The following is a 14,707-nucleotide window of genomic DNA, read 5'->3' as shown; positions in this document are numbered from 1 at the left end:
CACATAAAGATTGATATCCTAGGCATTAGTAAGCTTAAAAAGACTGGTACTGGCCATTTAGAATGGAAAAATCATATGGTCTACTATACTAGGAATGACAAATTGAAGAAGAATGGCATTGCATTCATTGTAAAAAAAAAAAAAAAAAAAAAAAGATTTCAAAATCTATCCTGAAGTGCAATGCTGTCAGTGATAGGATAAGATCCATACACCTACAAAGAAGAGCAGTTAATATGGTTATTATTCAAATTTACCCACCAACCACTAATGCCAAAGATGAGAGAATTGAAGATTTTTACCAACTTCTGCAGACTGAAATTGATCAAACATGCAATCAAGATGCATTACTAATTACTGGTGATTGGAAAGTAAAAGCTGGAAACAAAAAAGAAAGGTCAATAGTTGGAAAATAAGGACTTGGTGGTAGAAAAAATGCTGGAGATTGATAAAATTTTGCAAGACCAATGACTTCTTCATTGCAAATGCTTTTTTTCAACAACTGAAATGGTAACTATACACATGAACCTCACCAGAGGGAATACACAGGAATCCAGTCAGTTATATCTGTGAAAAGAAACAATGGAAAAGCTCAATATCATCAGTCAGAACAAGGCCATGGGCTGACCGTGGAATAGACCATCATTTGATCAAATGCAAGTTCAAGTAGAAGCTGAAGAAAATGAGAACAAGTCCATGAAAGCCAAAATATGACCTTGAATCCTACCTGAATTTAGAGACCATCTCAAGAATAGGTTTGAGGCATCGAACACTAATGATGGAAGGCCAGACAAGTTGTGGAATAACATCAAGGACATCATACATGAAGAAAGCAAGAGGTCATTAAAAGGACAGGAAAGAAAGAAAAGACCAAAATGGATGTCAGAAGAGACTCTGAAACTTGCTCTTGAACATAAAGTAACTACAGCAAAAGGAAGAAATGAAATAAAAGAGCTGAGCAGAAGATTTAAAAGGGCAGCACAAAAAGACAAAGTAAAGTATCATAATGAAATGTGCAAAGACCTGAAATTAGAAAACCAAAAAGGAAGAACATACTCAGCATTTCTCAAGCTGAAAAGAACTGAAGAAAAAATTCAAGTCTCAAGTTGCAATACTGTAGAATTCTACAGAGAAAACATTGAATAACTCAGGAAGCGTCAAAACAAGATGGAAGGAATACAGAGTTACTGTACCAAAAATAATTGGTTGACATTCAGCTATTTCAGGAGGTAGCATAAGATCAAGAAGCAGTGGTACTGAGGGAAGAAGTCCAAGCGGCACGGAAGGCACTGGCGAGAAATAAGTCCAGGAATTGACGGAATACCAATGGAGATGTTTCAGCAAACGGATGCAGTGCTGAAGGTGCTCATTCATCTATATCAGGAAATTTGGGAGGCAGTTTCCTGGCCAGCTGACTGGAAGAGATCCATATTTGTGCCCATTCCAAAGAAAGATGATCCAACACAATGCGGAAATTATAGAACAATATCATTAATATCACACACAAGTAAAATTTTGCTGAAGATCATTCAAAAGCAGTTGCATTATTAAATTGACAGGGAACTGCCAGAAATTCAAGCTGGATTCAGAAGTGGACATGGAACAATATCATTGCTGATGTCAAATGGATCTTGGCTGAAATCAGAGAATATCAGAAAGATGTTTACCTGTGTATTATTGACTATGCAAAGGCATATGACTGTGTGGATCGTGACAAATTATGGATAATATTGCGAACAATGGGAATTCCAGAAAACTTAATTGTGCTCATAAGGAACCTGTACTTAGGCCAAGAGACAGTCATTTGAACAGAACAAGGGAATACTGCATAGTTTAATACAAGGAAATGTGTGCATCAGGGTTGTATCTTTTCCCCATACGTATTTAAACTGTATGCTGAGTAAATAATCCAAGAAGCTGGACTATAAGAAGAACAGGGCATCAAGATTGGAGGAAGACTCATTAACAACCTATAATATGCAGATGACACAACCTTGCTTGCTGAAAGTGAAGAGAAATTGAAGCACTTACTGATGAAGATCAAACATCACAGCCTGAAGTATGAATTGCACTTCAATGTAAAAAAAAAAAAACGAAAATACTCTCAACTCGACCAACAAGCAACATCATGATAAACCAAGAAAAGATTGAAGTTGTCAAGGATTTCATTTTACTTGGATCCACAACACCCGTGAGATCAACATCAGGAAATCAAACGACATGTTGCATTGGGCAAACCTTCTGCAAAAGACCTCTTTAAAGTGTTGAAAAGCAAAGATGTCACTTTGAGGACTAAGGTGTGCTTCGCCCAAGCCATTGTATTTTCAATCGCCTCATGTACATGCAAAAGCCGGAAAATGAATAAGGAAGACCCAAGAAGTGACGCCTTTGAATAGTGGTGTTGGCAAGGAATATTGAATATACCATGGACTACCAGAAGAAAAAAAACTCGGTCTTGGAAGAAGTATAGCCAGAATGTTCCTTAGAAGCAAGGATGGCAAGAGTACGTCTCACACACATTGGACATGTTATCAGGAGGGACCAATCCCTGGAGGAGGACATCATGCATGGTAAAGTAGAGGGTCAGCGAAGAGAGGAAGACCCTCAATGAGATGGATTGACACAGTGGCTACAGCAATGGGCTCAAGCATAACAATGGTTGTGAGGAAGGTGCAGGACTGGGCATTGTTTCCTTCCGTTGTACATAGGGTCGCTATGAGTCGGAACCAGCTGGCTGGCGCCTAACAACAACAGCAACGTTTCCTTAATTGTTTTTACAAACAATAATATCACACCGTAGATACTATTCTGTAATTTATTTTTTATTTAGTAAACATGGTCAATTTTTTATGTCCTTGCTTGTAATTCCACATCATCCTTTTTAGTGTTTCAATAATATTCCATTTCCTAAATGTACCGTAACTTATTTAAACTATTCTATATTGGAATATTCAGATGGTTTTCAATTTTTCACTGTTATAAATAATGGTATCATCCTCCCAGTATATCACCTAGTGGGTACTTTTTATGATGAATTCTTATAGCTCGACTTGCTGTGTACGCACGTTGCAAATTTTATAGCCATTACCAAATTGCTTCCAAAACAGAGTAGATAGTGGCCAACAAGAGTATATGAAAATGTAGAGTCGCCACATTCCTACTAAAACTGGATAAAAATCTTAATCTTTGTCAATTCAGTAAAAAAATAAAACTTTTAAATTATTTTATTTGTTGTATTTATTTGTAATGAGGCTGTTGACATTTTATATATATATGTACTCATTTAGTCACACTTTTTATTTTCTTCCGTCTACATTTTATCTCCTGCTTACAATTCCTGTCTTGTTCTATTTGCTTCTATTCAGCTTCCTTATTTCTGTCTGCCTGACAAGAATTTTCCCACACTCCATGAGACAGAATTAGACGCATGCCCTTCTGTACTCACCTGAAGGTTTATTCATTTCTGTTAGAGCTTGTAAAACTCTGTTTAGCTATGTTTTATGTGTGTGTGTGTATTTCACTTCATGCCGCTAATACAACACTTTGAGTTCCTTAGGGTTTATGCTATGTCTTATTCATTTTTTTAAACCTCTTCTAGCTAGTGGTGTATAGTGTCAGGCACAGTGACATTCAATAAGTATTTTTTGAATGAAAAAATAGTTCATTTGTATTTAAATTTTGTTATCACATTTTGAGGGGGGATCATGGAACATTTTCCAGGATACCAAAACTCACAGCCAGGGTATATGTTAATTTGTTTGCTTGTCAATTTCAGCTTCTCATTGATGTATAATATATGTGCATAAGCTTGCACAAAGTGTGTACATCTTGTTCAAAAAATGAATACACTTGTGTAACTAGCACCCAGATGAACAAACAGAACATTATTATCAGGACTCAAAAATAACCCCCTTGAGCCCCATTCCAATCATGTACTCTCAAGAATAACCACTATTCTGACTTCAAATTAGTTTAGCCTAATGAGATTATACAGCGTGATTAGTTTTGTGAACTACTTTGAGTCCCTCAACGTTTACTCTCATTGGTATAGATTATTCCATTATATGAATACACCATAATTTATTTATTCTTGCCCTTTGGCAGTCAATATGAATTTTACAATCACTTGTCAATTTCTACAAAAGAAATTGCTACAATTTTAACTGGAAATGCATCAGTAGATTAGTTTGGGGAGAACCAATATCTTTTACCACATTGAATTTTCTGATCCTTCAACATGGTATAATACTTTGTTTATTTAGATCCTCGATAATGTGTCTCAATAATATTTTGTAGTTTTCTGTATGGTGGTCTAACATCTTTCCTTAGAATTATTTCTAGCTGTAGGATGCTTTTCATGATATGGTAATAATACTTTATTTTCCTTTCGTAGTTGCAATATAAATATACCAATTATTTTTATGTTTACCTTGTATGAATAATTTCACTTGTTAATTCTAAGTTTGTAGATTTTTGAATGTTCCATGTGCACAATCGTGTTATTTACAAATAATAAGAAGTTCATTTATTTTTCACAACTTTGTGTCCTTCTTGTCGCCTTATTGCCCTGGCTAGGATCTCCAGAATAATCCTGATTAGAAGTGGTGATGGTGAGTCTCAGTCTCATTGTCCTGTTCCTAATCCCAGAGAAAAAACTTTTTTAGAAAAGTTATTTTTTATATAAATAAATGTATTGTCATTATAGAAAATCTCCATAACATAAAAAAATAGAAAAAAATATCTTAAATTCTATCACCCAAAGTTAAAAATTTCAGAAAGACACTACAGACAAGTTACTAGAATTTAAAAAAATAAAATTATTTATACAAGGTAAATAAAAAGGACACGGTTTTGACATTTATTTTTTCACTTAGAAATATTCTATGAACTTCTCTAAATATTAAAATCAATATATATTAAACTTTTAATTGTTTATTGTTGGGCATTTATGCTGTTTTCAATCTTTCACAAATTATAAAAGATATTGTGTTAAAGGTAAGATGTATAACTTTGTACATTTGTGTATATTGATATTCATGAGTTAATTTTGAAAGTTTATATTTTCTAGAAACCATTTTGTGCATAGTTTAAAATCTCTTGACATAGATTTATACATAGTAGTCATTTAAATTAACTTCTTTCTTCATTCTTTTATTAGTTTTTACATGTATCAAAGTACTACCTGCACACAGTATAAAATGTCAACAAATTTTACAATGATGGTCATGACAACTATTAGTTGCCTACCTCATCTAATTTTTAGAATTGATGGAAAACATGAATTTTCAAATTTAAGAAGGCAAATGAGTCCCCAGTAGCACTAGTTATAAACAATTCAGAGCTGGGCTCATACTAGTAAAACTAAAGAACACCAAAGGCAGAGAGAAGATCTTAGAATCAGCCAGAGGTAGGAAGGTATATGTTATTTAACCTGATAGAGGACTTCTTAGCTTAGCAATAAGGACTAGAAGAAAGGGGTCTTTGAAGTGCTGGAAAAAAAAAAAATGTCAACCTGGAATTCTATACTCAAACTACCTAACATTCTCTAGTAAGGACAATCCAAAACAATTCTCAGAAACTAATCTTACAATTAAATAATAGGAGGCAATAAGTAATGGTGAACACGTGAATTAGTAAACCCGTGGGTCACTAAATAACCATTGACTATAAAAAAGTAAATCTTACTAAAGATGTAGATGTTAATGATGATGGAAAATTTGTGGTGTATAGATAATCTCAGACAAAAATAACATGTTTGAGATTTGATTGGACTGTAAAATTCTACTATCTTTGATCTCAATAGTTTAGGTTTATAAATTATCAGTTGAATTTTGTCAGTAAGTATGAAAGTTTAGAGTTAACAACAAGAAGATAAATAACTCAATCAAAAAATGGGCAAAAAACTTTAACAAATATTTCACCAAAGAGGATATTTAAGCTCCAAGCAAGCACATGAAACATTGCTCAATGCCATAAGCCATTCGCAAACTTAAAAACTAAATCCATTGCCGTCGAATAGATTCCGACTCATAGAGACCCTATAGGACTGCGCAGAACTTCGCCATAGGGTTTCCAAAGCTGTAATCTTTATGCAAACAGACTGCTACATCTTTCTCTCACGGAATGGCTGGTCATTTTGAACCTCCAACCTTTCGGTTAGCAACTGAGTGCTTAATCAAAACTACAATGAGATACCAAATAGCTGTTGACCCTTTGGTTTTATATATATACATTGTCATGAGACTGTAAGTTGTTACAACCACATTGGAGAGCAACTTGTCAGCTCCTCTTTCTGATGTCCAGCTGAGAGACTCTTGGATAAATGCACCAGGATGATTGCAATTTTTAATTCGTAAGAATTAAAAAGTAGAAACTATTTATTGATAAAGGACTAGAACACTAACACATTTATTCACGTGAGTTAACAAAATATAACTTTTCACTATAGAGGAATTTCATGTAATGCTGAATATAAAAACTTGAAACTGATTGAAGTGTACACATGCAAGAATGATGCCTAGGATGTAATTATTGTTAAATGCAAATAGAACCATATATAGTTTAGCTATATGCATATATACAAACACATATGAAATTTATGATGATATAAATGGAAATAGCACATAGTAATTTTAGTATGTGGGATGAGATAAAAGCAAATTAATTAGTGGGGTGGTGGAGGAGTATGATTGTATCTATAAGATTTTATTTTTAAAAAACGAAAGATATGAAGCAAATAGGACAAAATGTTAACATTGGTGATGATAAAAAACAAAACAAAACATTGCCATCGAGTCAATTCCAACTCACAGTAAGGACAGAGTAGAACAGCCCCATAGAGTTTCCAAGGAGTGCCTGGTAGATCCGAACTGCCTACGTTTTAGTTAGCAGCCATAGCTCTTAACCACTGCACCACCAGGGTTTCCTTGGTGATGATAGGTACATAAATGTCCACTGTATTCTGTACTTTTCTCCAGATTCAAAATATTTTATTTTTAATATTTTTAAATTATGATACTGCATATTGTATACCCTATGCAGGGTGAGATAGATATTTTCTTTGAATTTGTAGCATGTAAAATAAAATAATTGGGACTTGTGCACAGTTTTCTGTACATCAGCCACTGTGATTTCATCTACATTGCAATTGACGTGCAGTAAAGGGTAAATGAAAAAGTCTAACATTCAGGAAATACAGATTTTTGTTGGTATTTTAGCTAAATTTTTTATCTCTTTGAATTGCCATAAATAGGACGACATAGCTGCTGCTGCCTCTAAATGTGAGCTTCCTCAGACATAGAGATTTTTAAATGGCTCTGGAAGATGTCTGTATATCTAATTGATGGGTTTGAAAATGTTATAAAGGAAGAGGTTGGTATAATGCGTTTCTCCCTCTGTGTTGCGATTTCAAATACTATACTTTTTTCTGAAAATAAAATTTATAGAAAGAAATACAACATTAGATCAGATCATTCAGATGCAAGTAGAAAAATATGCTTCTGATGTAAAACTCATCGTCTTTGCAAGCAATTTTCTCCCGATATGGATGCTACCACCTAGTGGGGCATTTTAGGAACAATGCTGGCACGTATATTAAAAATCTGACTTTGATTAGCTTAAAAATAAAGCTATGTGAAACTTGTCTTTGCTTTGTGTTTGTGAGAAAGTTCTGAATTATAAAAAGATATGCCCGTTGGAAAAGGAATTGTCTTTAAATAGATAGCCCAGCATGTAGCTTAGCCAGTGATCTGTCTGCTTTCGTGACAGACGGAAGTAGCTTCTGCTATATTCTAATTTACACAAGTGAGTTAACTTCTGTGAGCCTTGATGTGGTTATGCTTAATGGTCAGATAATAGTAAGGTACGTTTTGGTGGGGTTTTCTGAACACTAAAGGAGCTGCTGTACATTAAAAATCTAGACTTGGCAGTACTCAATAAGCAGGAAGTATTATTACATGTGGGGTCATTGGTGGTTCAGAGGTAGAATTCTTCCTTTCCTTGTGGGAGACCCAGGTTCGATTCCCTGGTAATGCACCTCATGCTCAGCCAACACCCATCTGTCAGTGGAGGCTGCGTGTTGCTATAATGCTGAGCAGGTTTCAGTGAAGCTTCCAGACTAAGATGGACTAGGAAGAAAGGCCTCGTGATCTGCTTCTGAATATCAGTCAGTGAATACTCAATGGATCACAGTGGTCCAATCTGCAACCAATCGTGGGGATGGTGCAGGACTGGGCAGAATTTGTACATGGGGCCATGAGTCAGAGGCTGACTCTGCAGCAGCTAACACAACAGTTATTATTATGAGTAAGTGTATAACCTGTGTTCTCTCTCTGTAGCCTTCATTTCATCGTTTTTGACACTGAGATGGCGCACGATATCCTCAAGGTCTGGGATGGGCCAGTAGACAGCAACATCCTGCTGAAGGAGTGGAGTGGCTCTGCCCTTCCTGAAGACATCCACAGCACCTTCAACTCCCTCACCCTGCAGTTTGACAGTGACTTCTTCATCAGCAAGTCGGGCTTTTCCATTCAGTTCTCAAGTAGGTGGAACAGCTTGCTTCTTGTAGAGCTTGATATCAAATTTGACCGTTAAGATAGAATTGTATTTGTTTTCTTAAGTCTCCCCTTACATCCTTTGCTGTCCAGTCGATTCAGACTCATAATGACCCTATAGGATACAGAAGAACTGCCCTATAGGATTTCCAAGGAGCAGCTGGTGGATTCGAACTGCTGCTTAGCAGCCAAGCTCTTAACCAGTACCGTAACCAGGGCTCCATGTCTCCCTTTAAAAGGATGAAATTCATGTTGAGCATAATTTGAAACTTTAAAAAATGTGTTTTCAAGAGAACATTTTCTCTTATGAAATTCTGTTTATTATCAGAGAGGGATAGGCAATGAATGTCTGCGTTTATATGAAAAACTATTGCTTAGAAGTTTCAATAGTAAATATCGAAACTTGGGTCCATGACAGATGTGGGTCTCTATGTGAATGTAAAGTCTATCTTTGGTGCTTGCTTCAAGGCACCAACACCAGGAACCCTAGTTACCCTAGTTTTACTCTCTGCATGATGAAATCTTCCTGCTACCTGCCTGCTAATCAGACTTGTTTAGATTCTCTACTCTCAACTTCCCTGCTTAGAAAAGCCCTGTATTTTTTCTTTACTCCTCCGTAGAGCTGAGTAAGGTTTCAAGTAGTTAGTGTGGGAATGTAATCCCTGCTGAATTACATTTGCACATTTGAAGTATTATCTCCTGAAGGTAGTACCCATCTCTGCTGTCTAACCCATTGTTGATGAATGGTTTCCTAAGTAAGAAGGAATGGAGATACTTGGTGGCAGTTCAATCATTTAGTATCTTTCAAATTGTACCATGTAGAGATATTATATAATTTGGGGACATACAGGGTCAGTCATGGTCATAAAACAAGTAGAATTTGCACATAAACACATTCAGACATAATTTATCTCTTGGCAGGTCACTGGTAAGTCATATTTAGGATTTACGTAAGAAAATTGACTTAGGTCAATTTAATGCTTGAAAATATTGCTAATAAAATTGAGGTTATAGTCCACACAATTTCTTAACTCTGGTCTCACTGTGCTTTGAGGCAGTGATTTGCAAACATGTGTCCGTGTAATACCTATCTGTGGTTAAATTTTTGCTGCTCTATGGCACCAATATCAAAGTATCCAGACTTGAAAGAAATGTCTTTTATTTCAATATTGTATCATTTTTCCTCTTTGTTGTTAGATAAAAACATCCTTTCTTACATAAAATGGGGATGAGAGTAGATGGTCGAGTTGCTATTTACCCTTCTTGGTAGGAAAATCAAAACACTGGTTAGGCTAAGAGGTTATGTTAGTTTTTCTCCCCCACCCTGTTTTATCTTCTGGCCCTCCCCCTGGTCTCTTCCTAAAAAAAAAAAAAAAATCTTATAAATATCCAGAAACTATTTTTTTTTCTACGTTCCTTCATTGCTTTCTTTTTTCCAAACTAGACATCTTCCTAGTTTGGGTAAACTATAGTTATTTGAGAATCATAGGCCTTCCTCTTCTCCTCATATAAATAATTGATATACTGAAGTCTGGCAGTTGATAAACATGGACACACCCATAAGAGGTCCTACAAGACAGAAACTTGCTTAATTTTATTTAACTTGGAGTTTTCTAAATGTACTGATTTGAGCCATATGAGATTGTCATTTTTATAGGTAAAAAATTATTGAATGTTGGAAATTACATCTGGTTCAACTTAGCATTAGAATATGATTCCCCAGCTCCCTTTCCAAGTTAATAAATCCCTGAGTCTTATATGTGTACATTGGGCAATACCATTTCAAGGCAAAAATTTAATATTGACTCTGAGTTTGTTTTTTTTTTAAATGAATTTCCACAATATTATATTTAAAACACTATAGGAAAAAAGAAAAGAATTTAAAAACTTTGATTGGTATAATTTAGAAATATATGACCTGGACTAACTAAGAAAATTTAGGTTCCTTTCTTGACCTTTAATGATTTGAGAATGACCTTATATCTCTGGCTTTATTTTTTATTTGTGAAATAAAGATATTGGACAAATTTCTAAGGATCTTTCATTTCCAAAGTTCTACAGTCTAGTGTCATATGGTTTAAAATTAGAAAAGTTGTGTGTCAGGGGTTGAATCATTTCACTATACTTACTCAATCTGTATGCTGAGCAAATAACCCAAGAAGCTGGACTATAACATATGAAGAAGAATGCAGCAGCAGGATGGGAGGAAGACTAATTAACAACCTGTGATATGCAGATGACATAACCTTGCTTGCTGAAAGCAAAGAGGACTTGAAGCACTTACTGAAGAAGATCAGAGACTACAGCCTTCAGTATGGATTGCACCTCAACATAAAGAAAACAAAAATCCTCACAACTTGACCAATACGCAACATCATGATAAACAGAGATAAGACTGAAGTTGTCAAGGATTCATTTTACTTGAATCCATCATCAACATCAATGCAAGCAGAAGTCAAGAAATCAAATGACATGAATAAATATACGCACAGCCATGTTTCTTGCAGCATTATTCACAATAGCCAAAAGATGGAAACAACCTAAGTGTCCATCAGTGGATTAATGGATAAACAAAATACATACAATGGAATACTACACAATGGTAAAGAATAATGATGAGCACGTGAAACATAACATGCATGAATCTTGAAGACATTATGTTGAGTGAAATAAGTCAATCACAAAAGGACAAATATTGTATGATATCATTTTTATAAAAAGTCAAGAATAGGTTTACACACAGAAAGCAACATTTTTGATGCTTTGCAGGGATGAGAGAGGAAAGGAAGGAGAGTCGTTTTTTAGATAGTAGACACATATTAATACCCAATATAGGGGAAGTCGGCATACCATGTCCAAGGTAAGTGAAGACACTGAGAAGTACACAAGAATAAAGGACAACTATGACAAATGCTATAATAAATACAATCCTGCAACAACAGTAATAGCAACTAGAAATTTGTGACTGCGTACATAGGTAGATATGTATGCTATATAGGTGAGGGAGGGCATATAGGAGTACATGCACATGCATATATAGGTTTAGCTATGGCTATTTGCAAATACATATTTGTATGTGCTACATATATATTCATATATATACATATATATATGAGAGCACCTAGGGGGCACAGTTATGGAAACTTCTTAGACACATTCAAGCACCTGGTGGGACTGAGTTACTGGGCTTGAAGGCTAAGGGCCATAGTCTCAGAGGACATCTAGGCTAATGAGCATAACATAGTTCGTAAAGATAATGTGCTACATCCTAATTTGGTGAGTAGTGGTCTGGGGTCTTAAACGCTTGCGAGCGGCCATCTAGGATACAACTATTGGTCTCTTCCTGTCTGGAGCAAAGGACAGTGAAGGAAACTAAAGATTCAAGGAAAATATTAGTTCACAGGACTAATGGCCCACATAAGCCACAGCTTCCTCTAGCTTGAGACCAGGAGAACAAGGTGGTGTTCTTCTACAACTAAGGACCTCTCTGCCCAGGGATACAATAGAGGGTCCTGGTTAGAATGGGAGAAAAATGTAGAACAAAACTCACATTCATAAAAAAGACCAGACTTACTGGACTGATAGAGACTGGAGGAACCCCTGAGACTGTCACCCTAAGACACCCTTTTAACCTGGAACTGAAGCCACTCTCGGAGGTCACCTTTCACCCAAATAATAGAGTGGCCTATAAAATAAACAATAACACCTGTGGGGAATGTGCTCCTTAGAACAATTAACTATACAAAACCAATTGGTCAACATTTGCCCAGAAGCAAAGAAGAGAAGTAAGGAGGGGCAGGGAAACTGGAAGGATAGAAACAAGAAAGGCAGGGTGGAAATGAGAAAAATGCTGACACATTATAGGGATAGCAACCAATGTCACAAAACAAATTGTCTACCAATTGTTGAATGGGAAACTCATTTGCTGTGTAAACTTTCACCTCAAACACAATAAGATGTTTAAAAAAAAGAAGAAGAAATCAAGTGACATTCTGCACTGGGCAGATCTTCTGCCAGAGACCTCAAGCGTTAAAAAGCAAATGTGTCACTTTGAGGACTAAGGTTCGCCTGACCCAAGCCATGACGTTTTCAGTCACCTCATATGCATGACAAAGCTGGACATTGAATAAGGAAGACTGAAGAAGAGTTGATGTCCTTGAATTATGCGACGATATGCAGTTATGCACAATAGCAATGATTGAGGAAGGCTCAGGACTGGGCATAGATTCGTTTCGTTGTGCATAGGGTAGCTATGAGTCAGAACTGACTCGACAGCACAGAAAAGCAACAACAGTGTCGTATACTTTCTCTTTGCCCCCCCCAGACTTTCTCTGCCCTTCTGTAATCTGCCCTGTGATCCTAGGGACTGACCTGTTATAGACATGCCCTCTGCCTTCTAATTGGATTCATCCAATGGGGAGCTCTGGCAGATGAAAGGGGCAGGGAGAAAAGTGTATTTATGAACCTCACTCATCTCTGTCAGTTTATCTGGGTTGACTGTTCCTCAATCAAAGGTCACTATGTTTCTTAAGGCAGCCAAATCCGCACATCTAGGTTTCTGTAACTATTGTTATAGTTAGGTGCCGTCAAGTCGGTTCTGATTCATAGCAACCCTATGTGTACAGAAGGAAATACTGCCCACTCCTGCACCACCCTCACAATCGTTATTATGCTTAAGCCCATCTTTGCAGCCAGTGTGTCAGTCCACCTCACTGAGGATCTCCCTCTCCTTTGCTGACCCTCTACTTTACCAAGCATAATGTCCTTCTCCAGGGACCGGTCCCTCCTGATAACGTGTCCAAAGTACATGAGACGAAGTCTCATCACTTCTAAGGAGCATTCTGTCTGTACTTCTTCCAAGACAGGTTTGTTTGATCTTCTAGCATTCCATGTATATTCCCCAGTAACTACGCTCCAACCTGTGATTCCCCAAACCCAACATTTGTAAATAAACTTTCTTAAGTAATCGTACTGTAAGTACACCATATGTTTTATGATGGATCCGAAATAAAACAATTTTATAAAGAAAATTGACAGGCACATGAAATGGTAATTAATGTGCTCCAATCTCAGGCATCAAATAAAGTTTTATTTCTTCATTTTCCTCAGTCAAATTATATGTAGTTCAAGCCTCCATGCATTCAGTAGACAAGAAGTCCCATTTCAGCCTATTTAAAAAATTCACCTCCCAGTTTTGGATTGTGTGGGGACTACAGGATGAATACTTTGAAGTGATTATAAGGAGAGAAGCGGTCCTCTCTGTGTGTCTTACAAGTTACTGTTCACGTGTGTGTGCCATTGCCCTGGGCACCACAGCGATTCATCTCACGATGGTTCTCTCTAAGGACCTCGGGCTTAAACATGGAGATCTTCCCTGTCAGCCCCAAGGCCGAAGCGCTTCATGCACCACCTTCTTACCGGCAGTCTGTTAATCCATCCACCTGTCCACTGTATGAAGCTTTACCACTTCCAGGATACCAGTGCAAACGGGAGAGGACTCTCTCTCTAAAAACAGATAAAAGGTTGACTCTTACACTCCTAGGGTGACTAACTTGTCCTGGTCTGCCCAGAATTTGCCTAGTTTTAGCAAAGAAATCTCATGGAATCCCCTCAGTCCCCGTTATAAAACTGACAGGCCCACATCTTTGGAACTGCCCGTTAGTCGTGGGCAAATTGCGACGTTTGGTCAACCTGCTTACACCCAGAACTAATGTGCTACTTTCCGTTCCCTCAGTTTCTGAAGCCTTCCCCTCCTCTTTGGAAAATCCAGCAATGAAACTAAATCAACTTACAGTCTTTCCAAAACAAAGGTCTACAGTTCTCTACAAACGCAAAAGAGCCTACACCTTCAGATCAAAAAGCCTGAACTACTCCTCTGTAGGTGGAAGGAATGAGACGTCCCATTTGTTTGTCTTTATGAGTCTAAGGCAAAAAATAAGAGAAACTTGATCTGTAATTAAACTGTGCTGCCATTCATAAGCCATGGTGATTTTAGAATTTAAGGTATTAGCAGTATTCTATGATTGTAAAATGTTTTAAACAGGACTTAAAATAAGTATTTTCCTAATATAATTGATACCTTAAATATGGCTAAAAATCACACTTATTCAATAATATTAAATTAGAATTTTCTTATTCAGCTGTTTTAACTTGACAGT

The 14,707-nt window shown here is 36.6% G+C and overlaps 1 protein-coding gene across 1 annotated transcript in view; it reads left to right on the top strand.

The window, feature by feature from the left end:
- Window positions 1-14,707, top strand: part of LOC101344436 (CUB and sushi domain-containing protein 1-like) — a 1,691,327-nt gene that overhangs the window by 1,356,413 nt on the left and 320,207 nt on the right. Inside the window, exon 25 of the mRNA XM_023743077.1 lies at window positions 8,334-8,536. Coding sequence (XP_023598845.1) covers window positions 8,334-8,536 — 203 coding nt within the window. The remainder of the gene's footprint in view (window positions 1-8,333; window positions 8,537-14,707) is intronic.

Source organism: Trichechus manatus, unplaced genomic scaffold (genome assembly GCF_000243295.1).
Source record: "Trichechus manatus latirostris isolate Lorelei unplaced genomic scaffold, TriManLat1.0 scaffold00234, whole genome shotgun sequence".
Classification (NCBI taxonomy): domain Eukaryota; kingdom Metazoa; phylum Chordata; class Mammalia; order Sirenia; family Trichechidae; genus Trichechus; species Trichechus manatus.
Note: the sequence above shows the minus strand (reverse complement) of the source record. Positions and strands in the feature narration are given on the sequence as shown.